Here is a 23,138-nt window from a genome sequence, read left to right on the forward strand (position 1 = left end):
GAATTTGACATATTTCTAGTAATTATGGGAAATTGGGTGGGAGGAGGTAGGAATACACTTGACAATATCCTTTGAAATTTCCTGGGAGAAATTCATGATGCCAAATATATAAAATATACAAGATTTTTGTAAATTCTAAAAAGACCGTATTTAAATAGATTAATACTCATTCTGCCAAGCTTTACTGAGCTTATATGTGTATGCGTACACACACCATAAACAGACCAGAAAATGAGCATGCTTTCACTGATTCAATAATAACCCACCTGAGAATGTATTTCTGTTACATTTCCACAGTGTCCCACAGATTGTGCCACACAAATGCAGCTATACTTCACACAACATCTCAGGGGGAAAAAAAATGTTCTCCATGGTCTCTTTGCTGTAAGAGTAACAAATCTGGAATCTGCATGCATGACTCACAAGTTTCTGAACATGAATTCTGGCTCTTCTATCTGTTTCTGTGATATTTACAAACATCCCAAATGCCACCATATTAGAGTGATCATCCTGAAATATTGGGTTGTTTACATTTTTCATTTCTGCAGATGGTAAAATATGGACACACATTTGTACTAACACTGCTTATAATAGATATTCAATAAGTGCTTAACTGTTCACCGTTTGCTCTGTTTCTTGATCTGATATCAGATACAACACTGCCCTGGAGAAAGAAACTGACATTTAGCAATTGTCAAGTGTCCTTTTAATTGACTTTGCTTTACAACCATTCTTAAAAAGTTGGCTTCAAAGTCCCAATTATCAAGAACAACTGATAATGCCACTTTATGATGAAGAGAAATGGATAAAATGATAAAGGAGCAGGTACTAGACTGTTTACCATCTATGCCTTAGGAATGACTAACGTCTGTCCTGACTTACTTGATCTTGCTCTAAGTAGCATAGTAGAGGGTTTTTTTTTTAAGGTGATAAAGGACAGGAAATATTTGCTCTACATCAACATATATACATAGTACATGTGCTTGAGAAAAGCTCTAAAAGTAAATCAAGCCTAACAGTTGTGAGGGGTCATGTGGAGACATGTTTTTTTCACTTTGACAATGTTTGTAACATTCTTTTTTTTTTTTTAATTTTTTTTTCAACGTTTATTTATTTTTTGGGACAGAGAGAGACAGAGCATGAATGGGGGAGGGGCAGAGAGAGAGGGAGACACAGAATCGGAAACAGGCTCCAGGCTCTGAGCCGTCAGCCCAGAGCCTGACGCGGGGCTCGAACTCACGGACCGCGAGATCGTGACCTGGCTGAAGTTGGGCACTTAACCGACTGCGCCACCCAGGCGCCCCAACAATGTTTGTAACATTCTTAACTAACATTTCAGCTTTTTAAACAACTAAAGCCATAAAGATAACAGAATGCATGTACAATGCTCACAGGGCGGGTCTTGGTCAAAGTTGAAGTATTTTATAGAAGATAGTGCCAATAATCTAGGCTAAGTATACTAAAATTAGCATTGAATTAAAAAAAAATTTAATGTTTACTTTTGAGAGAGAGAGAGTGCAAGCAGAGGAGGGGAAGAGAGAGAGGGAGACACAGAATCCAAAGCAGGCTCCAGGCTCTGAGCTCTCAGCACAGAGACCGATGCAGGGCTGGAACTCAGGATCCACAAGATCATGATCTGAGCGGAAGTCGGACACTTAACTGACTGAGCCACCCAGACACCCCACTAAAATAAGCATTTAAAATCCCATTAGAAATTTTCTAGAATGGTGATTTTTGAGAAGCGAGAAATACATGTGGTATATTTCAGAAAATAAGGATGTATACCTTCTTTGTGTGGGGGGTTTTTGTTTACAGGGGAGTTGGGCTAGTGGGGTGCAGAAAACATTACCAGCTGCCCATTATAGAGCCTACCTACTGATTCATCATCATGGATATGTGCAGGGCCTATTTTGGAAGACAGTCTACTTTTGTAAGAAAAACAATTGGTTCTTAGGGAGAGCCCTTGAAATGACTGCAAATAAGATGAAAACTTCACAGTAGCCATGGTAATTCTAGGATAGAGGCTGATCACAAAACCACATATATTTACACAAAAACTCAACTGAGAAATCAATTTGATGCTTGAATTTAATTCACTATGACATCAAGGCTCAAGAAAGATCCAGTGTAATTGGTAACTGCAGATACTACTCAATATTTTAATATTCTTACATTAAATCCATTTTTCTTTTTTATTTAACAGCTTCTGCCTCACATTTGCTAGTGCAAAATGGAACCAATATCCTTTGGACTCTGAAAAAGAATTGGTAGGTTATTCTTTAAATGCTTCATTTTTTTTGTCTCTCCATAAAAATACCATGGTAAAATAATAGTACAGCTCTATTTGGGAATCAACAACAATTTATAAATATGTATGAGACAGCTGGTCCATGCAACGTTGCCTGGGTTGGAAATTCAAGATGAATAAGACAGAGTCTCTGAAACTGAAAGGTTCTGACAGGTAAATAAGCATCACACAGCGCTGCAGTGAGAGCTAAAATAGTGGTATGCATCCACTGGTCCTTAGGTAGTTACAGTATCTGCACACTCCTGCAGGAGAGAATGGAGAGAGGCTTTGCAGAGGAGGTAATGGTTAGACTGAGCTGACCAAAGAACAGGTGTTTCAGAGGGAGACCTGGGCAAAGGGAATTAATTCCAAGCAGAGGGGGACTGTCACACCTGCGAGGCTGAGAGCTGTAAAAAAGTCATGATATGGACGAAGGGCCCAAATGGGCAGATTAGATGTTTCAGGGTGGGAGTGATAAATCAGAACAGGCAGTGAGGTGTGCTTATGGAATGGGGCAAGAAGGCAATGACGTGCTCGCCGAATGTAGACTATACCTCCTTTACAATGATTTTGGTTTTCCATGCTTTATTTTCCTTCACCCGTAATGGGGATAGGGTTAAGAGCCACTATACAAGGTTGTAGAGCAAAGACTAAAAACTTGAGACAAAAAGGCAAATTATCACACGTGCTTAATTAGTAAATGGAAGGGCAAATTAGCTGCATATTAAAATGACAAAGCCAAGTTTACCAAAGAGCTTTTAATTTCAACTTGAGGAAATAAAGCCTTATACTTTGCCATTATTGTAAAACACTTCCTCATACATGACCTGACTACTTCTTCCTCACAATAGTCCTGTAAGGTAAGCAGGGGATTTGTTATTAATCATTCCCATCTTATTTAAGAGCAAACAGTCCCCAGGGTTGATTTACACCATTCCCACGAGTAAGCCACATCAGGGCTGGCGTTGAACTCATGTCTTTTGACTTCTGGTCTCAGGTTCATCTTCACTATTCAATGCCACTTCTCTTTATATAAAAGAATTAATTGTGGTATTTTTGCCTTTTTAGTTATTTACAAAGACTGTTTGCTCTTACGTGTTTGGAAAAGGTAGAACTCTTATCACAAACCAGTTGACTGAGTTCACACGCCTCCTCCATAAGCACCGTCCACCGATATAGGGCTGTCGGGGTTATTGCCCAGAGGGCTAAATATATGGTAGATACTGGCAGGAAGCAACTTCTCAATTCCCTGGAATTTGAGATTACCAGGAAGGAGTTGTTACAGAGCATTTTCACAGCAAAGCCTCCACGAGGAGAATCTCCATGAGGAGATTCCACTCATGACCGCGAACTAGGTGCTGCTATTGCAAAGAGCCCCCTGGGGCTACACCTTGCTCACGTCGGCAGAGAAACTTTGAGAAGGGAGTGCAGAAAGGAGAAGAAGAGCAGTGATGCGTTGCTTAGAAAAGACAAGACACGGAAGAAAAAAAGGCCCCAGAAGGTGGGGAAGCAACCATATGCCATGCATAATTTCTCACATAGAAAAATCCAGTTAGAGTCAAACCCTTGACTTCAACCTTATCACTTTTATGTATACATTTTGGTAAAACAAGTTGGTTTTTTGGATGGGTATGTGGGGATGGCAATGGTGGTTAAAAAATTTGTGTCTGGAGGGGCGCCTGGGTGGCGCAGTCGGTTAAGCGTCTGACTTCAGCCAGGTCACGATCTCGCGGTCTGTGAGTTCGAGCCCCACGTCGGGCTCTGGGCTGATGGCTCAGAGCCTGGAGCATGCTTCTGATTCTGTGTCTCCCTCTCTCTCTGCCCCTCCCCCGTTCATGCTCTGTCTCTCTCTGTCTCAAAATTAAATAAACGTTAAAAAAAAAAAATTTGTGTCTGGAAATGTTATACAACAGTTGTCTAAAAAAACACCATTGCCTCTATAAATATCCCCCCTGCTTCTTATAATCATGTCTATAAATCCTATGACACATGAGAAATATAATCATGTGTCATAAAACAAGTATTTTATTTGGCTTAAGTTTTTCTTTCACAAACTTAAACCTCTCAAAGGTAAAATAATCAGCTGTTAAAAGTCTGTCCACTAGATGGCTGTGTTGCCTTTATAAATGTAATTTTTAATCAAATCTGAATAAAAGAAAATGAAAAAAGTTTCTGGGAGTAATTACCCCTTATTTGGGAAAAAAAAAAAGGAGTTGATGGAGTTTTGATAATTATATATTTCTAAGGAATTGGAGAAGAGTCATTCAAGTTTTCTGGGAGTGAAATAATCAAACTTGAAGGGGATAAATTTAATCTCGGGAGGTGTGCATAATGGCACCAAGTTTTCCTTTTTGGCATTTAGAAAACGTTCTGGATATTCCCCAGCCTTAAGTCATTTGACTTAGGAACACTTTAGTCTTAAAAAAAAAAAAAAAAAAAAAAAAAAAAAAAAGGCAGGCATAATCCTATTAACATTATAGATATCCATCCCAATAAATTGTTTGAAACTCTAATGTCTCTTGCTGCAGTAATATGGAACTGAGGTCATACATTCTTGGAACAAATTAATGTGACAAGGTTTCTAACTAGCAACAGGCAGGAAATTTCTTTCTTTCTTTTTTTTTTTTTTTTTAATTTAATATTCTTTAAAGGAGCCATTGTGAGAGAAGACTCTCCAAACTATTTTATTTCAAGTTTGGGTTATATGTAAACAATCATTTCTTCTTTTGATGCATGGAAACTGAAGAGAAATCTCTTTATCTACTCATCCCCTCCCTCTTTGCTACCAGTTTCTCACTATACATGCTTCTGTTTGAAAAATGGGTTTGAAAGATCCCCTTTTTCCTTTGGTATTAAATTTTTATTTCAAACTCCAAGCCAATTATTTTTAGGTTCATTGACACATCAGTTTGATTTAGAAGGCAAACTGCTGACAAGCTATTACATAGTTAAAATCTGGATCCATTACATACAGTTTATGTTTAGCTTAAATAACCAAAGTTTCTTATTTGGTGTAAACAGGTCTCTCCCCCCTCCCCCCCCACCTTAAAATTAAGAGGAGTACAGGACTGGGGCACCTGGGTAGCTCAGTAGGTTAAGCATCCAACTCTTGGTTTTGGCTCAGGTTGTGATCTCACAGTTCATGATCAAGCCCCACATCAGGCTCTGTACTGGCAGCATGGAGCCTGATTGGAATTTTCTGTTTTCCTCTCTCTGTCCCTCCCCCACTCACACTGTCTCTGTCTCTCTTAAAATAAATAAATAAACTTAAAAAAAAAAGGCACTTTGCTTTATAAAAAAATGAGAAGTACAGCACCGAATATTTAGATGTTCTTTATATAATATCTCTCTTCCATTTCAGTTCTCAGGTTGATTGAAATCCTATTTTAAGCTCTTCCTTCCACCCACTGTAATTTTTCCTGTAAGCCATAATTAAGTTAGTTGATGCTTCTGTGGGGAAGCAAATAGTCTTGGGTGTGAAAAGGCCAAATGGACCCCTATTTAGTTAGTAGACACTGTTATTAAAATGGCACACAGTCATCTAAGTCCTTGAAAGCATCAGTTGAGTTGGAGCTCAAGCTTCTGGTTTTAGTTAACTTGTGTGCCTGTCATCCAAAGAAGAGTAAAAGAGTTAGAACTCTAGTAGTTGCTACTCAGAAAGACATCTGATGGCTGAGAGGGTCACTTACAATCCTCCATTCATCCCTCCCCTGGTATGTTCTAGTTACTGTGTGCATGAATATGTATGGGATGAGGTGGGAAGCATCCTTGAGAACAATTATGACTGAAGGCAATAATCCTGATCTGTGGGGAAATTTAGCTCCAGAATAGAATATCCCACTGTCTGGGAATCCTATGGCTATGTAGTGCATGCTCCAGGAATGCTGAGTTGTACCTGTGCTGGTGAATGTGAGTGACATTTGGGGAAAAAGGACCAGGGATACAGAATGCAGGAACAGGTTCTCTTACATTTGCTGACAGTATGTGAATAGAAGTCGCAAGGCATACAGTGTTCAAATCCTACAAAGTCTGTTAATTTCCTTTCAGCCTGAGACTTGCAAGGGGGACAGAAGTAAAACATATCAATAAAGGATTATTCAGGAGGCCCCTAGAATGTACTGAAACCTAAACTCACTGATTTATGTGTGTTATTCATTACATCTTACAGATGAAGAAACTGAGGCTCAGACAAGTCACTTGCCAAAGGTTTCACAGTTGTATGTCATGGAACCAGGACCCATCTCGGTCTAATTCCAGCATTGCTCGTTTCTTCCCTACCCCACGCGGTCCCTTGTTAGTAGGCTTTGTATGAGGAAGACACGTTAGAATTTGTATGTAATCTTTAAATATGGCAAGACGACATCTGTTTAGAAAAAAACACATGGAATTATCTTTCCACTCTTACAGAATTAGTCGATTAAAATAGCCCTGTACTTTTAAATAATCTATGTTGCTTTATAGAAAAAGTAGCAATGGCAGAAATTTGCTTTCTAGTTAGGAATCCATGCTTCCAGGCATGAAGTGAACATTGATATATAGTGTACTGACATCTGATACAGAGATATGAATTTCATGGCATTGGAACTTATAATATTTATATAACCCAATTAAGCAGACTATGATACAATAAATTTCATATTCACAAGAAGTGGATTTTATTGTTGTATCTGACAAGGAACAAGTAATTCCTGAATGACATCCTAAAATAGCAGGCATATTTTAATAGGTCTACCATGCCCACACCATGAAAAAGTGAACCAGATCTACAAGAAATAATAAAGGGTTTTAATGAGAGGAACAAAAATAAAGAGTGAATACTTATTTCAATCAGATGTAACAGCTACCGCATTTTGTGGATAGGGTAGGGGTAGCAAACATGTAACTGTGTGTTTTGTATTATTGCTCTGGGGAGGCTGGAGGAGAAGTTCTTTAAAAAAAATTTTTTTAACGTTTATTTATTATTATTGAGAGACACAGAGCGTGAGCATGGGAGGGGTAGAGAGAGGGGGAGAACAGAATCTGAAATAGGCTCCAGGCTCTGAGCTGTCAGCACAGAGCCCGACGCGGGGCTTGAACTCACAGACCGCGAGATCATGACCTGAGCCAAAGTCAGACGCCCAACCGACTGAGCCACTCAGGCGCCCCTGGAGGGGAAGTTCTTAGATATTGTCCAGAGAGTTAATAAATTTTGTCTGGATTTGAAAATGCTGAATTCCCTAATGTTTTAGAAACTGAATAATTGTGCTTTGAGTCAAGAAGGGAATCCCAGCTTCCTTCAAATTGAACCTTCACCTTGAAAGATGAGGGTGCCTCTGGGCCTTTGAAGAGGAGTGTACTCCTTTTCTCCGTCTGCAGCTCTTCTCTCTAAATCCTTCCTCCTCGTGCACCTTCAAGAGAAGCAGGATCCTCACAGAGCTCACGGACCCACTCCCAGCTGGCCAGGTGACAAGATACTCCACGATTCTTATCCCACTGGACCTCCCTGGCATGCTGTGCATCAGCAACATCGGTCAGCGTCTTGTCTGTGCGACTCGTCTCGTGGCTTCTGTGCCAGCTTAGGGCTGTGTGTTTTGTGTCACCCTCAGACAGTCTCTTCTCTGCGCTCTGTGCATGCAGAGTGCCACTGCTTTCTCTTTCAGTGTTGGAACTCCCCGAGGTGGCCCTCCTTAGCTCACAGCTTCATTCCACAGCCAACTCCTGGGGTGCCTTACACAGAGCTGGGCTCGCTCATCACATGCCCTGCCCTAACCACCCTCCTATTCATGTGTCCTCTCATCTGATGGGGCCCCCATCAACCCAGCCCCTGGAGCAAGTGGAGTTATCTGTCCCTCCTGTTTCTCACCTATTGCAAATTCTTTTTTTTTTAATGTTTATTTATTTTTGAGAGAGAGAGAGAGCATGAACAGCGGAAAGGCAGAGAGAGAGAGGGAGACACAGAATCTGAAGCAGGCTCCAAGCTCTGAGCTGTCAGCACAGAGCTCAACACAGGCCTCGAACTTGTGAATCTTGAGATCATAACCTAGGCTGTAGCTGGACACTTAACAGACTGAGTCAACCAGGTGCCCCTCGTCTAGTGTAAATTCTTGGCAGTACATCCAGTGTCTCTTGAATTGGTAAGCTCTCCAGTCCTTTTACTTTATATTATTATTATTATTATTATCATCATCATTATTATTATTTCTGAGAGAGACAGAGAGTGCACATGCAAGTGGGGAAGGGGCAGAGGGGAGAGACAGAATCCCAAGCAGGCTCCACATTCAACAGGGAGCCTGATGTGGGACTCCATCTCACGACCCTGAAATCATGACCTGAGCTGAAATCAAGAATCAGAGGCTGTAAGAGAAAAAGAGAGATGGTGATTCTCTTGAATACAGAGAACAAACTGAGGTTGGCTGCAGGGGTGTCGGGTGGGGGGAAGGGCTAAACTGGTGATGGACATTAAGGAGGGCACTTGTTGGGATGAGCACGGGGCTTATATATAAGGGGTGAATCACTAAATTCTACCCCTGAAATCATTATTACACTGTATGTTAACTAACTTGGATTTAAATAAAATTAAAAAACAAAAAAGAGTCTGAGGCTGAACCAACAGACCCACCCAGGTGTCCCTTTTTAAAATCATCTCTTTATTTTGGGCTCCCAACATCTCTCACTGAGGCTATTACAAAATCTCCTAATATTCTCCTTGGTTTTTTTGTCTTGTTCTTCCATATATTTCCACCGCCTCCGGAAGGGTATACTTAACACATGCAATAGACTGCGTCTCCTTAATAAACTTCAATCACGTCTTATATCCAAAAAAGTATCAAGTCCTAACTCCTTAATATGACACTAAAGGCATTTTATTGCTTGTCACTGCCTATCGCTTCAGCCTTCTGTTTTGTCCTCTTGACTTTAGACCCTAGGAATACTAGAGTATTCGTGCTCTGTTCCAGACCCTTACCCCTCTCTACTACCAATTACTACTAGTATGCTACCACTATTACTCCTAACACACACATGCACATGTGCAAGAGAGAATGAAGGAAAATGGTGTGTAAGAAGAAACGTGATAGAAATCTAATAAGCATTACCTGCCCCACGATTACACAAAGGCCTGAGAGATTATGCCTATAGTTTTTAAAAATAATTTTTGTGACACATTTTCATAAGTCCAAATTCAATCCTGCATTTCACATCCTAGTATTAATTAAACACCTACTATGTGTCAAATAACATGCTACAAGCCAATTTATTTTCGGCTGTTTTCAAGTATGAAACAGTGTATATGTTTACAAAAATGTTCAGTGCCAACTGACTAATGTGAGCTTTTATGAATTCAACTATATATATCCACATAATAAATTTTAAAGTTATTAACCTAAAACAACAACAACAACAACAACAACAACAACAAAACACATGTTAAACAGGAGAATCACTAGTAGGAAAACCAGCAGAATGAGCTGGGGAGTCTACCTGGCCCTCCGTGTGCTCAGCTTTGTTCAGGGCGGTGGGAGGCATGGCCATAGGTATTAACAGCACTGACCCAATGCCAAGGTCATCCCAGAAGTCTGCCACATCCTGGCCCATCCAGACCCAGATGGCTCTCACCACATCACCACATACAGTGAGTCAGCTGAGATTCAAGAGATTCTCCCCGAGTCTGAACCTAAAACGACTTGAAGTCAACTGGGGTATCTGGGCCAGCGTACCCCACTCATGTCCTTGCAGGGCCCTGTCCCAGAACGCACTCCCAACCTCTGTATCTTTTCTCCTGTCAGCCCCTGGGTTTCTTCACCAGAGTGAGGCTTCTCTCTCATTCTGAGGATACTTGTTTTCTTTGGAACTTCCTTTCCATGTCCCACACACTCTCCTGTGTTCTCCTTCTGTAGCCCATTTCCCACAGGGCAAGACGCGGTGTGGGGGGGCGCTGGCATTCCTCTTCTGCATTCTCTGAGGCTTATGCCACCTGACTTTCCCCTTCCTCACCTCTCCGTATCCTCTTAAAAGCTCTGTGATTCCTTATCAGGCTCCTCACACCATAGACTCTCCTTCTTACTTACCCACCCCTTCAGGGAAATCATGCCACAGGTGTCCTCACAGGTGTCCCCAGCACTGAGGAGGACACTTCCTTCGTTCCTCACTGAATCGGCTATCCTTTTAAGCTGGCTCTTGCCTCCTTCTGACTTAATTTAACCTCCTTTCTCCAGCCCTTTTCTGGCTCATTCTTTCTATTCTTCTAAATGAGACTGGGTATAACATTGTCATCTATTATTTTGTCTTATACACATCCATCTTTCCACTGATGATCTAAACACTGCTATGTGATACTCAAAAAATATGCCTTTATAGTAAACACAGAGTCAAAAAGAGTACCAATGGTATGCCTTCAATGGAAAAGGATCGAGGTATTCTAATTCTGGCACTTTTCCAATACGTAGCCTTCTGGTCATATGTCACACAGACCTGGCGGAGGCAGTTTGAATACCAAGCTTTCTAGAGGGTGACCTTCCAGGTTCAACTGCTTCTTGAGAATTTATTCTCTGTTGATGAAGAGGCAGGGAGAATGTGGCGAGAGCTAAAGAAGTACAACTGTACGGGGCAATAATAGGCATTCAATAAATTGTAAATGAGAGAATTCACAAATGTGTGACATATAGATGGTCCATGGTCCTAATGTCCACTTTTTGGGTTTTTTGTGGCTATGGCCTGGGAAACCTGGGTTCATTTTAGTAGATGTCTTTTGATGGTGCAAGTTTAAGGTTTATGTAAGTCTAGAAACTGTTGAGGAAATTCACTACGCCATGGGGAGATGGAGTTTCAAAACTGCAGAAGTGTTTGTAAGCGATACTTTGGGGACTGGCTACAAGTACTTTGGAAATCCTAGGCACATAACTCAAGCTCCCACGTACCATGAATCAGGTCTGCGAGGGTGACAGGTAAAAGTGTGTATTCACTGGTGCCTCAGATGAAATGATTCACCTTACATGTGTTAGCAGATTTATTTCCAGGGGGTGGTTTCTTTACCATGGAGCAGACATGGATTTTGTTTTTCCTTTTGAAAAATAACCTCTGGCTTTTAAAGCATGCACCGTGGTATTTTCATTGGCAGAGAGCTAACGTGTGACAGCATCAGAGTATAAAACAGGACATTATTTTTGGACTGTTCTGAATTACAGAGACGGTGGTACTAGCTAAAAATGGAGGGAGGGGCAACTGAAAACATGTTTATGAAGTGCTTAACATTTACTTAGATGTAGCCCATGGTCTGGGAACTCTGGGAAATCACGTGTCCAAAAGGAAGATGATTTTAGCTTTCACAGGGCTCGCTAATTTCAGTCTGAGGGACAGTTTCTCCTGAGAAGAATGAAGAGTATCTGATGCAGTGGCCCAAATCTTGTAGGCAATACATAGTAGTGCATGAGATTGTGAATTTGATTTTGACAGTAGTGCATGAGATTCTGAATTCGACTTGGAAACTAAAAAGCTTTGGAAATGGTTCATATCAAACCTGGAAATGAAAAGTTTGGAAGTGTCACCTTCAAGTGGACGAAACAACAGACTGGATGTTAAATGACTTGAATTTTAGCCTTTCGTTAACTAATGAGCTTTGTGAGAGTAGGCAAGCCTTCAGTTTCCTTAGGTGGAACCTTAGAGACAGCATTTTCCAGACAGTTTTTTTTTTTTTTTAACACAGCCGTTTTTTTCCTTTCAAACAAAAGCTTATACCTAAGTCTAATATGTAAAAGAGCTAAAGACAGAACCATCCCCTTGGAAACTGCCAAGAGGGGAGCCCAGGGCTGTGGCCAGAAATACTGTGGCCGCCAACTCCCCTGGAGCTATCCCCTTACTTCTACCAAACAGCATGAGAAGTCATTAGGAAACTTTGGAGAGATAAGAGCTGAAGTCTCTTGAGTTCTGATTTTTTATGCTTGAACATGGAAATCTGTCCTGCTTGATAGGACACCCCCAGGAGCAACAAGGAATTAAAACAGGGATGGATTCACACCTAAAGACTTCTTTGCGGGGCATCTGGGTGGCTCAGTCGGTTAAGTGTCTGACTTCAGCTCAGGTCATGATCTTGCGGTCCGTGAATTCAAGCCCCGCATCGGGCTCTGTGCTGACAGCTCAGACCCTGGAGCCTGCCTCGGATTCTGTGTCTCCCTCTCTCTCTATCTCTCCCCCACTCACACACTCTGTTTCTCTCCATCTCTCAAAAATGAATAAATGTTAAAAAAAAAAATTAAAGACTTCTTTGGAAAAAACAGTCGAGGTTATTTTACCATAACGTCTGATGTTAGGAGAGGGTTTGTGGGACAATTTGGACATTAGCTTTAAGCTCAAAATACATTTTGAAAGCTCTACCTTTCCATCTCCTTCTTGAGGCACCTTGCTTTCGTGAGCCCACAGCAGGTTGTACTTTGCAATGCACCTTCACAGGTGTTGTCTCCAGGGCATATGTGTGTGAAAGCCCTCACTGCCCCCTACTGTCCTGGAGACAGCAGTTCTGTGGGGGAGGAGCCCATATCTTTCAAAGGTTTCTTTCCCATCAAGAAAAGGGAAGAGAGTAAACGACCTCTGTCTGAATCTTGATATAAATTAAGTTTTCACAGTGGTAGCCTTGAACCTTTAGACAGGAAGTCTTGACAAAACTCTCTCTCCTCCTGGTCAGGAACAACTTAGTCCCATGCATGGAAAGACTTGCAAATTTATATGCTGTTCATTTTATGGCCAAGACTAGACGTCCATGATTCTTTATGTAACACAGCTTACATGCTCTAAACCACATTCCCTTGTTTTCTCCTCTTGCAACATAAGGCCGTGGGGAGAGAAGGGAAACAGACTGATTTGGGGACAGAAGTGGTTTCTTAAAAGCGACAGAGAACAGATCAGCTTAACAAGTCATTATGAATTAAGTCCCAACTTTTTAGGTTTTGGAAGGAAACTGGAAATATTCATCAATGTTGTACTTGATCTCTGTATCATCCCCCAACATAAAGCACAGTGGTAATTTTATTAAGACAGGAATAAGTTTAAAAATGGGAGAGGAGCTGACACTGACATATGAAAGAGAAATACAAATTTGAGGGAAATACTGTGTTGCTTAAAAAACTCATAATATGTAAGGCTAGGGTGAGGTATTTGTATTGATTACTAGATGCAGAAATTTATTTTCCTAGCATTCTATTTCCTTAAAAGGAGGTAAAACCAGCTACATGACAACTGCTCCTATTTACAAATGACAGTTCCTTCATATTTTGATTTCTAACTTTATTTTGGTCCCTAAATTAACATTTTTTAGTGTTTCTTTCTGTTCTGCTCCTCTGACCTAGCCTGGAAATTTTGAAGAACATTTCTTTCTTTGGTTTCCACTCTAAGAAGGCTTTAACATTTTCTTTCCTTAAACTCAAAATATAAAAATAATGATATTTTTTAAATGCACATATTAAGGAAATTCTCATTTGCAATGAGATAACATTGTCACAATTAAAACTCATAATTCAAAGCAATTTAACTTTCATTTTTTTCAAGTTGTTTATGTTAGAAATTACCTATCATTTATCACATACGGAAGACTTATAAATTTGTAGACTGTGTGTTTTATGGCTTAGACTGAGGCATCCGTGACTTATTACTCACAAACACAATTCTTGACAATTACACGTTAGTCCAGAACTCATAGAGCCTCATAGACCACTCATCCAATGCGCCAAGTGCATGACTTGAAATACACGTCACCTTAGAGGTGTGGAGAGTTAAGGCAGCTTCCAAAAGCTGTTTTGTTCTCCATCCATAGTCTGTGGTCTGTGACAATTTGATGTTCATAAGCTCATATTGAATGTTTTGTTATTCAATGTGCCCTTTAAGAATGAAGAAAAGCAAGTCTCACTAAATATATGTAAGCCAGATAAAAGCAAATATAACCAAATATGTTTGACAGCAAACAAATATAGCACAACAAAACTTCAGTACTCTTATCTGTTTTGGTGTTTTAATCCTGAAACAATTCAGAAATAAGTTTTATCAGGCAAATAAAATCATATATGATTTCTAGAACACAGCATAGTATAAATAAGAAATATAAGTATAATCGTCAACTCTACGTAACAATGTATTTGTGATGTCTTATGCAGAATCTACAATAAAATTCCTTTCCTTTTCCAAGATTATTTTTTATATTATATCCATAAGCTGATCTTTTAAAGACATGTATACATTATTTCAAATATTAGTCTTCCAATATGAAGTGTGCTATAACCCAGCAAGCTAATTCTTAAGCACATACTTATGTGTTACGCACTGTTCTTGGCTTGTATGTGTTTTATTTCATTCAATGTTTACAACAACCTTATGAAGTAGGGATTCTTATTACTGTAATTTGATGTATGAAGAATTTAGGACATTAATAATGTAACTTGTTGAAGGTCAACAGATAGTGATGATGAGGATAAGATTTGAACCCAGGCAGTCTGACTTCTGAAACACCATATTAAATCACTACCCTTTACTTCATGGATTCAGGCCAGAGCTAGATGATCTCTTTAGGAGTAATAAAGGGGAAAAAAAATATTTTTTAGGAGTAATAAAGGAAGAAAATATATACAATTTTATTGAAATAGCTCCCTCCTCTAGAACTCTATTTCCTCCATCTGAAATAGTTAAGGCTTAAAAATGAAAGGGAAGGAGTCAGATAGGACTTTCCCCAACAAAGAATCATCATCTGCGAAGCAATTTTGATATTTATAAAAACTACTTTAAAACCTTCCAAATTACTGAAATGTCTGATGGTTTTCTGGAAATGAAGTTTAGTAGAGGGGACAGAGCTTTTTCAACACCATGGCTACCAGTGAAGTTTAATACATTTCATCTTCTATTTTGGCCATAATGACTATTATGCCACCATATCATAACAATAACCTTAATGGATGTCAGGAAACTGTAGTAATCACACACAAGAAGATGGTACAAGCATTTGGGCATTTCTTCAGAGTTTTGAAAGAAGCAGGGAGATCCAGAAGATCCACTCGTAAATTGGATCTTAAGGGACCCCAAAACTTACAGTTCTATGGAAAGTTCCATTAAGTCTAGCATCCCCTGGGGAGTCTCATGTGCATAAATCTTAGGACTCTGGGTCTTGCTGAGTTTCTTGTTTGAAGGCACTCTGAGAATTTGGAACTGGAGCAGGTATTTTGAGGTGTCTGAATCATGGAAATTTAGCACTAGACAGGACTCTGGGAATCCGTTTGGCTAACTCTCCATCATTTTGCCAATGAAGAAACCAAAAAGCAGAAATTAAACATTTGTATGAGGTCACAGAACCTGTCAGTGATAAAATCACAAAGGAAAGTAGGTTCTCTGGCTTTTAGTTGACTGACTTAGACTTCATACTCTGTCCTGTATCAGAAGTCTGTAGCTGCGAGTGCCACACTGACTCATGGTTTTGTGGCTCTGTGAATGAATGATCAACACTCTGTGACATACCATATAACTAAAGCACAACACTGAATATGATGTACAGTACTGCTAGATACTGTCTTAACAGTCTCGCACCTTCTGGAACACTGGAGAACATTCTTTACGGTTAAACAAATACATACTCATAATCTTATTTTTACCCACATCTTTAAGAAGCATGGATGGAGAAAAACAGGATATAAAGTAAGTTTTCATTCTTTACCTTACTATCAACTTAAGTGCAGGTTCTGGGGAAATATTCTATTTCCAGTGATGGTCTCCAGTAATCCCTACTTGTCAAGGAGGAAAAGGAGACAGACTAAGAAGTTTCTATGACACCAAGAATGAACATGCGTATCCATTCCAGTTAGGACCCAGCTCAGGGGAGTGTCATACAGAGAAAGCCACATACCAGGAGCAGCTGCAGCAACAGCACCAGCAAAAGCAACATGTGTTGTTGGGCCTTTGGTTTCCAGGCGCTTGGGACACAGCAGGTGTTCCTTCATTTTGTGACTGCTGTCTTTTTCGCATTTCAGCTGCTTCAGTACCCAACTGGCTGAAAGAAGAGAGAAGACATTAAGGTATGAAATACGTAAGAGAAAGAGAAGTTGCCTATGCTGAAGGGAACATAATTTAATTAGGGGGAGCAGATAAATTAAGGAAAGATAAAAACAGGGCGTCTGGGTGGCTCAGTTGATTAAGCATCTGACTCTTGGTTTCGGCTCAGGTCACATCTCATGGTTTGTGAGTTCAAGCCCCGCATCAGGCTTTGCCCTGGAGCCTGGCATGGAGACAGCTTGAGATTCTCTCTCTCCCTCTCTGTCTCTGCCCGTCCCCTGCTCGTGCTTGCTCTCTCTCTCTCTCTCAAAATAAATGAATAAACTCAAAAAAAAAAAAAAAAGGTAAAAATGAATAAGCTTTAGCAGTCAAATAAAAATTCCCAAGAAAACATTTTTAAGAGAATATCTTAAACACTTTTTGGGACAAACTTCTACCCACTGTTGTCTGCTACACAAAATTATTGTCACAATGTTGCCACATAATCAAAATCGACTGGTAAGGTAAATATGATAAAGTTTGAAAATTTAACTTCTTTTTTTACTAAAGAATGATTTCATCTGCTTCCCTTCCTGAACACCTTTAAATGATTGTGGCAGGTGTACATAACTTGTTTCTCCACTGATGTTTACAGTAAGGTTAACTGAGCTTTCCAAATCAGGTTGCGGGGTTTCTAACTATCTAACATTGTGAGGAAGATCAAGTTTGTTTTTGGTCTTCTCTCAGCTTCTTCTAAAACACTGAATCTGGGGGCGGGCGCCTAGGTGGCTCAGTTGGTCAGGCAGTTAAGCATCCAACTTCAGCTCAGGTCATGATCTCACAGTCAGTGAGTTGGAGCCCCGCATCGGGCTCTCTGCTGTCAATACAGAGCCTGCTTTAGATGCTCTGTCTCCCTCTCTCTCTGCCCCTCCCGTGCTTGTGCTCTCTCAAAATAAATAAATAAACTTAAAAAAAAACAAAAAACAGAACACTGAATCTCCTTTCCTTTTTGATACATCTGACTCACCCTGTGGGGGCCTAATCTTGATAATATTGGCAAAGTGCCTTTTTCTCTGTTAGGAGTCCATGTTGCAAAGGCAACACCACCCTTTCCTCCACCACTTAGATTTGTGTTCAGTCAGTAGAGAACTGTGGAAAGATGAAAAGTCCTCAAATCCAGGGAAATTACTTTGGTGGAATGTATACATCATGTCAAATGAGAAAAACATCAGGATACAGGATGCACACTACCTGTGACCTTACAGAGCAGGCCAAATTGCTTGTCACCTATTAATAAGACCAATCCTGACCTAGCACTTTGTTGAGTATAAAAAAATTAAAAAAATAAAGCTTTGTTTTAGTAGAATAATATCAAATATAGCATGAACTCATAGAAAAAGAAAAGATGCATGATGTTATTCATAATATGCAGTGTATGTAAATCATATACATACAATGTCATGTGTGACTGACAGCAATACTTATTAAAACCATAATGTACTTTATTTTGGCATTGTGAGCTTATGCATTCAAAATTATGTTTTCATGCATTGATTTTTTTTAAATTGGAGAATAAAATACATATTAAAAATGTTTTTCTATGTTCATGTAAGGGGTGGAGCCAAAAAATTTTCATGGGTCAATGCTTATGTATTCTTATAGCATTTCCAGTTAAACGGTTAACAGGTATATAATCCACTTCGGTCAGAAGAGAACAAAGTCAGAGGGAAGGAATGAAATATAAGAAGCAATTAAGTACTGAAACTGATAAACTCTGATGTTGAACTTATTGACTATCTCAAGTAAAAAAAACCCATGTTTCTCTGTTTAGAATAGTCAAGAACTAAATTTAAGACTACATAAACTAGGGAAATGGAAGGGTTGCTCTTCCCTCCACTAACACTGTTTTTATATGTGTAATAATGTCCCCAAATTGTTCAATCTAAGAGTCCTTTTATAATAATCTCTGGGCCTATCAGCACCTGTGACACAGCGACCACTCCATCCTCTTTGGAATGCTTTCTTCTCTTGCCTTCTTGGGTACCACACTCACCTGTTGGCTTTCTTTTTTTTTCTTTTTTTTTAAATTTTTTTTAACGTTTACTTATTATTGAGAGACAGAGACACAGAGTGTAAGCAGGAGAGGGGCAGAAAGAGGGGGAGACACAGAATCTGAAATAGGCTCCAGGCTCTGAGCCGTCAGCACAGAGCCCAACGCGGGGCTCGAACTCACAAACTGTGAGATCGTGACCTGAGCCGAAGTTGGTCACCCAACCAACTGAGCGCCCCTCACCTGTTTGCTTTCTATCTTACTAGTCACTTCTCAGTCTATTTTGTTATTTCCTTTTCATCTCCCTCACCTCCAAATTTTGGTTGGCCACAGTATTCGGTCCCTAGAACTCTTCTCTGTCATTTTTTAGGATGAACTTTTACAGGATCTACCTGTTTCCAGTTCAGAATTCTCAAATTTACAAGTCCAGTAAAGATGACTTTCCTGAATTCAGGACTCATATATCCAACTACCTACCTGATGTCTCCACTTGGTTTTCTCAACTTGCCATCTCAGTCACAACATGTTCCAATCTGACGCCTTCCTCCCCCACCAACCTGTTCCTCCCACAATTCTCCCACTTTCAGTAAATGAAAAGATTTATCTTTCTAATTATTCAGACCAAGAGTGGGGGGGGACCTGTGGAATCATCCTGGACTCCTCTCTTTCATTCAGACCCCCACATCAGCAGATCAGCAAATGTAAGCCCTCTTCACTGTTCCCTTCTACCCACCCCTCTTCTGTTTTTACTATTCCTCATCTTTTCTTTTCCTATTCCAATCCAGTCTTAGTCTCAACACAGCAGCCAAAGTGAGTCTTTTAAAACCTAAGTAGATGATTTCAGCAAGGGTTCTTCCACCTTAATCCACTCTAAATATTTCAGTGCTTCCCATTTTACTCAGAGTAAAAGCCAGCATTTTTGCAATCTGGTCCTTCATCACTTCTCTGAGTGAATGTCCTTTTCTCTCCTCCTCACTCACTCTGTTTAACCACAATGGCCTCCTTGCTGCCCCTCAACCATGCCTGATACAATCCTGTGTCAGGGCCTTTGCACTAGCTGTTCTGCACTCAGTGCTTAACTTCATCCTTACTCATACATTACGTTTTCAGGGGAAATTTCCTTGCTCTTTATTTAAAATTACACCTCCCTTATTCCACCCCCAGCATGACCTATCCACCCTTGTTTGTCTAACTAACTAGAAAATAACTTCCAGAAAGGTAGAGATTTTTGTCTGTTTTGTTCGTTGTAACAATGCCTGGCACACAGTAGATAACAGAGAAATGTTTGTTGAGTGGTGAATTTTACAAGCAATTTCATTAGTGACAAGAAAAAGACAACAAACTCTATCACATCCAACACTGAAAATTATTCATTTCCTAGCCAATGCAATACAATAAGAGAAAGCAAATAAGGATTGGAAAGGAAACCACAAGTGTTAATATTTACAAGTGACATGGTTGTCTATAAAGAAATTCCAAGAGATTCAACAAAGTTATTAGAGATAGTTCAAGAAGAATACCAGGTTAAGCTTCAAAAATCAATATACTTCAATTACACCACCAATAACTAATTATAATATATCAAAGAAAGAAAGGCAACCTGCAAATGAGTTAAAAAATGAAAAAGCAACTGGTAGTATTTTTAACAAAAGTTGTGTAAGAACTTTATGAAAATATTATAAAACCTTATCAAAAAACATAAAATAAACCTGGATACAGAGATAGGTTATTTTCTCAAGCAGGAAAATGGAATATCTTCAAAATGTTAATTGTCCCAAATTATTCTATAAATTCAGTGAGTGTAATACAAATTCTAATTTAATCATTTATAGAACTCAACATAGGGACTCTGAAATTTATGTGGAAGAATAAAGAGCTGAAAACGACCAACCTATTTCTGAAAACAAGAACAAGTGGGGGTATCATATCAGTAATATAAATCAATAATAATTATGACAATATGTCATTAGCATGGGAATACATAAGTAGACCAGGAGAATGGAATGTGTACACAGCTGAGACACAGACTCAGGCATATTTGCAATCGTGGCTTCCATGATTAAAGGATGCTTCCATCACCATTCAGCAAAGAATTCAGTATGTAGTGTTGATACACTTAGATTTACATATGAAAAACAATTACATTTCTAAGCTAGAGCACACACCCACAAATAAACTTCAGATGAATAGGTGTCACACAAAGATAAAACTATGACAAGAAAATATCAAAAATAGCTTTTATAGTTTTCAGGCCAGAAAAGGATTTCTTAGAAGACCAAGCAAAAAGGAAAACATTATTTTTGATATAGTCTAATTTATCAAAAACCTTTGAAGAAATAAGGATAACATAAGTAGAGTTAAATATGAGAACTAGACTAGAGGATACAAAGGATTATTGTCTGTAATATGTAAGTAACATGTCACAATTGAAAAATACTAATAACCTAAGAGAAAAATGGGCAAAGGAGATGTGCCGGCAGTTTACAGAAGAGGAAAATATAAAGATCCTGAATTAGATTAACAAATGCTCAAAAGCAGTAATCAGAGAAATTCAAATAAAATTTCAATGATTCCCTAATCAATTTTCCCACAGTTAAAAAGTCACAGGGCACCAATTTTGAGAGAAGATGTGGTAAACAGAAGCTCTCATACAGTCATGTTGAAGAATAATATCGGCTACAGAGCTAACAAATTCTAGTCTCACGTGAATACACTGGAGAAACTTTCACACACACATATGAAGGCATTAATTACAGTATTTTTGGTACCTTAAATGGGAAACATTCATTTTCATCTTTTCAGGAGTGAATAAAAATGGCAATCTCCTTATATGATGATCTGTAAAACCACACTTAAAATGAACAACTTAGATCTATATGATTCAACAGGGAGATCGTAAAATAACACTGAATGGAAAAAATAGCTGCAAAATATTAACATATTATTATTATGTATTACTATTAATATAACTATTATTGACCTAATAGTAACATATTATTAGCATATTTATTGATATTAACATAATTTTCATAAGTATAGAAAGCAATACCTTTTATTTTTTTCTGGGTAACATATATAGTAAAGTAATAAAAGTATGAACTAGATCCATGACTGTGCATGGGAATGTGATTGGAAAAGAAGAGGTTTTTAATTTTATCTGATTATTTATTTTACAAAGATGTGAAGCAATAACAAAATAATAATATTTGTCTAACTGGAGTATTGTGCAAAAGAGTATTTATTTTATTATCTCTTGCACTTATCTATACTTAACTGTTTTCTTCAGAAACACCCCCCACACATACACACATAAATACAATACATCTTTATACCAGAGGTCCTTACCTACATCTTATCCCAAATTTACATTTAATTTAATTTAATTCTTAATTTTCTCACTGTTAAACACTTAATTTTGGAAAATTCATAGAGAAATGCCATGTTGGGTGCAATGTTGTGGTTTAAAACCACTGAAAAGAGTTTCAAATATTATGTTAGATTTGCACAGCCTTTCACTGTCTTCTAAGTCCTTTGGTTCATTAGAAAAAGAAAATCACAGGTGAATGCCTTCTTTGTGCTTTTCTGAGGTAATTGTGTGTGTTGTGTCATAAACATTTTCCTTCCGGCAAAAATAAATTTCCTACTCACTGATTTCTCTTGTGTAAGTACCCCTACTATTTGGAGCAGGTGGCTTCTATTTTTTCTGACCGGTCTGTATGTGTCCCTGAATACCAGCAGTTCGGTATTTATATTCAGTATTATATCAACTGTATTCAGAGTCTGAACTTCTCCTGGGCTGCCTGGCATACAGCTATATATAAGAAAAACAGTCTGTTGTCATATTTTGCTACATAGCTGCATTGTTCAAAGAATTACACCACAGAGAAGGGGAAAAAACGATCTAGAGACCTACTTAGTGACAGGGCTCTCTCTGGGTGAAAAGGCAAATAGTGACCACTCACGTCCTGGAACCCTCTCATCTACTTCCTGTGGGCCCTTCTAAACCGCGGTGCTTAAGAGAATTCCCTGGGGTTTATCTGTACATACAGAAGGGATAATCTGCATAACTGTTACATTTTTCTTTTCTAGAGTTCGCTGATTCTAGTTTTGGGGTTTTTTTTTTAATGCTTATTTATTTTTGAGAGACAGAGCATGAGCATGAGCAGGGGAGGGGCAGAGAGAGAGGGAGACACAGCATCTGAACCAGTCTCCAGGCTCTGAGCTGTCAGCACAGAGCCCGGACGTGGGGCTTGAACTCAGGAATGGCGAGATCATGACCTGAGCCGAAGTCAGAGGCTAAGCCACCCAGGCCCCCCAGCTGATTCTAGTTTTAAGCAAAACAAATTTTCTTAATAGCATTAAGGAAAAAAGGGAAGAAAAAGTTTTGCACAGGGAGCATAACCAAGGATGAAAACTCTCAAATACTTTTGAATATCTGGAGGCCATTTTTTTTTTTCCTCCACTCGACCTCCCAGGGACTGTCAAGAAACCACTTAATTTCACAGGGTAGAGGAGAATGAGGTGGGGGAAATTGGTTTCTCCTTTGCAGGGAAGCACATACCTGTGCTTGAAATTGGGACTTGAGACTGAGCTGTGAGGCCCTGGAGGGCTGGGAGCATGTACAGTGGCAGCCCAGACTGCTCCTCTCACAGTGGCCACCTTGGAAAACACTTCATTTAGTTCTTAGACGTTCTGGGAAAGCTGTTATGAATAAAGACTAACTTTGAACATCACGCTCATGCTCCCTCAAAGCTTAGGCAAATTTGCTAGCAAGGAAAACCCATAAATCTGAGGTAGTGATGAAGGAAGGCTTTTTGGAGTTGTTGT

At 39.2% G+C, this 23,138-nt stretch overlaps 1 protein-coding gene and 1 long non-coding RNA gene across 3 annotated transcripts in view; one reads left to right on the forward strand and one right to left on the reverse strand.

Annotated features, from left to right (window-relative positions):
* LOC125165282 (uncharacterized) overlaps positions 1 to 23,138 on the forward strand; it is a 70,963-nt gene that overhangs the window by 44,328 nt on the left and 3,497 nt on the right. Inside the window, exons 3-4 of the long non-coding RNA XR_007152050.1 lie at positions 2,204 to 2,267; positions 16,261 to 16,305. This is a non-coding gene — a long non-coding RNA (uncharacterized LOC125165282). The remainder of the gene's footprint in view (positions 1 to 2,203; positions 2,268 to 16,260; positions 16,306 to 23,138) is intronic.
* RGS17 (regulator of G protein signaling 17) overlaps positions 1 to 23,138 on the reverse strand; it is a 93,185-nt gene that overhangs the window by 15,771 nt on the left and 54,276 nt on the right. The window contains exon 2 of one of the 2 annotated variants that reach the window (XM_047857948.1): positions 16,137 to 16,276. In XM_047857948.1, the coding sequence (XP_047713904.1) occupies positions 16,137 to 16,255 (119 nt within the window). In that variant the 5' untranslated portion in view covers positions 16,256 to 16,276. Of the gene's footprint in view, positions 1 to 16,136; positions 16,281 to 23,138 lie in introns of both variants that reach the window. The other variant, XM_047857946.1, reaches the window with a different exon arrangement.

This window comes from Prionailurus viverrinus, chromosome B2 (assembly GCF_022837055.1).
Source record: "Prionailurus viverrinus isolate Anna chromosome B2, UM_Priviv_1.0, whole genome shotgun sequence".
Taxonomy (NCBI): domain Eukaryota; kingdom Metazoa; phylum Chordata; class Mammalia; order Carnivora; family Felidae; genus Prionailurus; species Prionailurus viverrinus.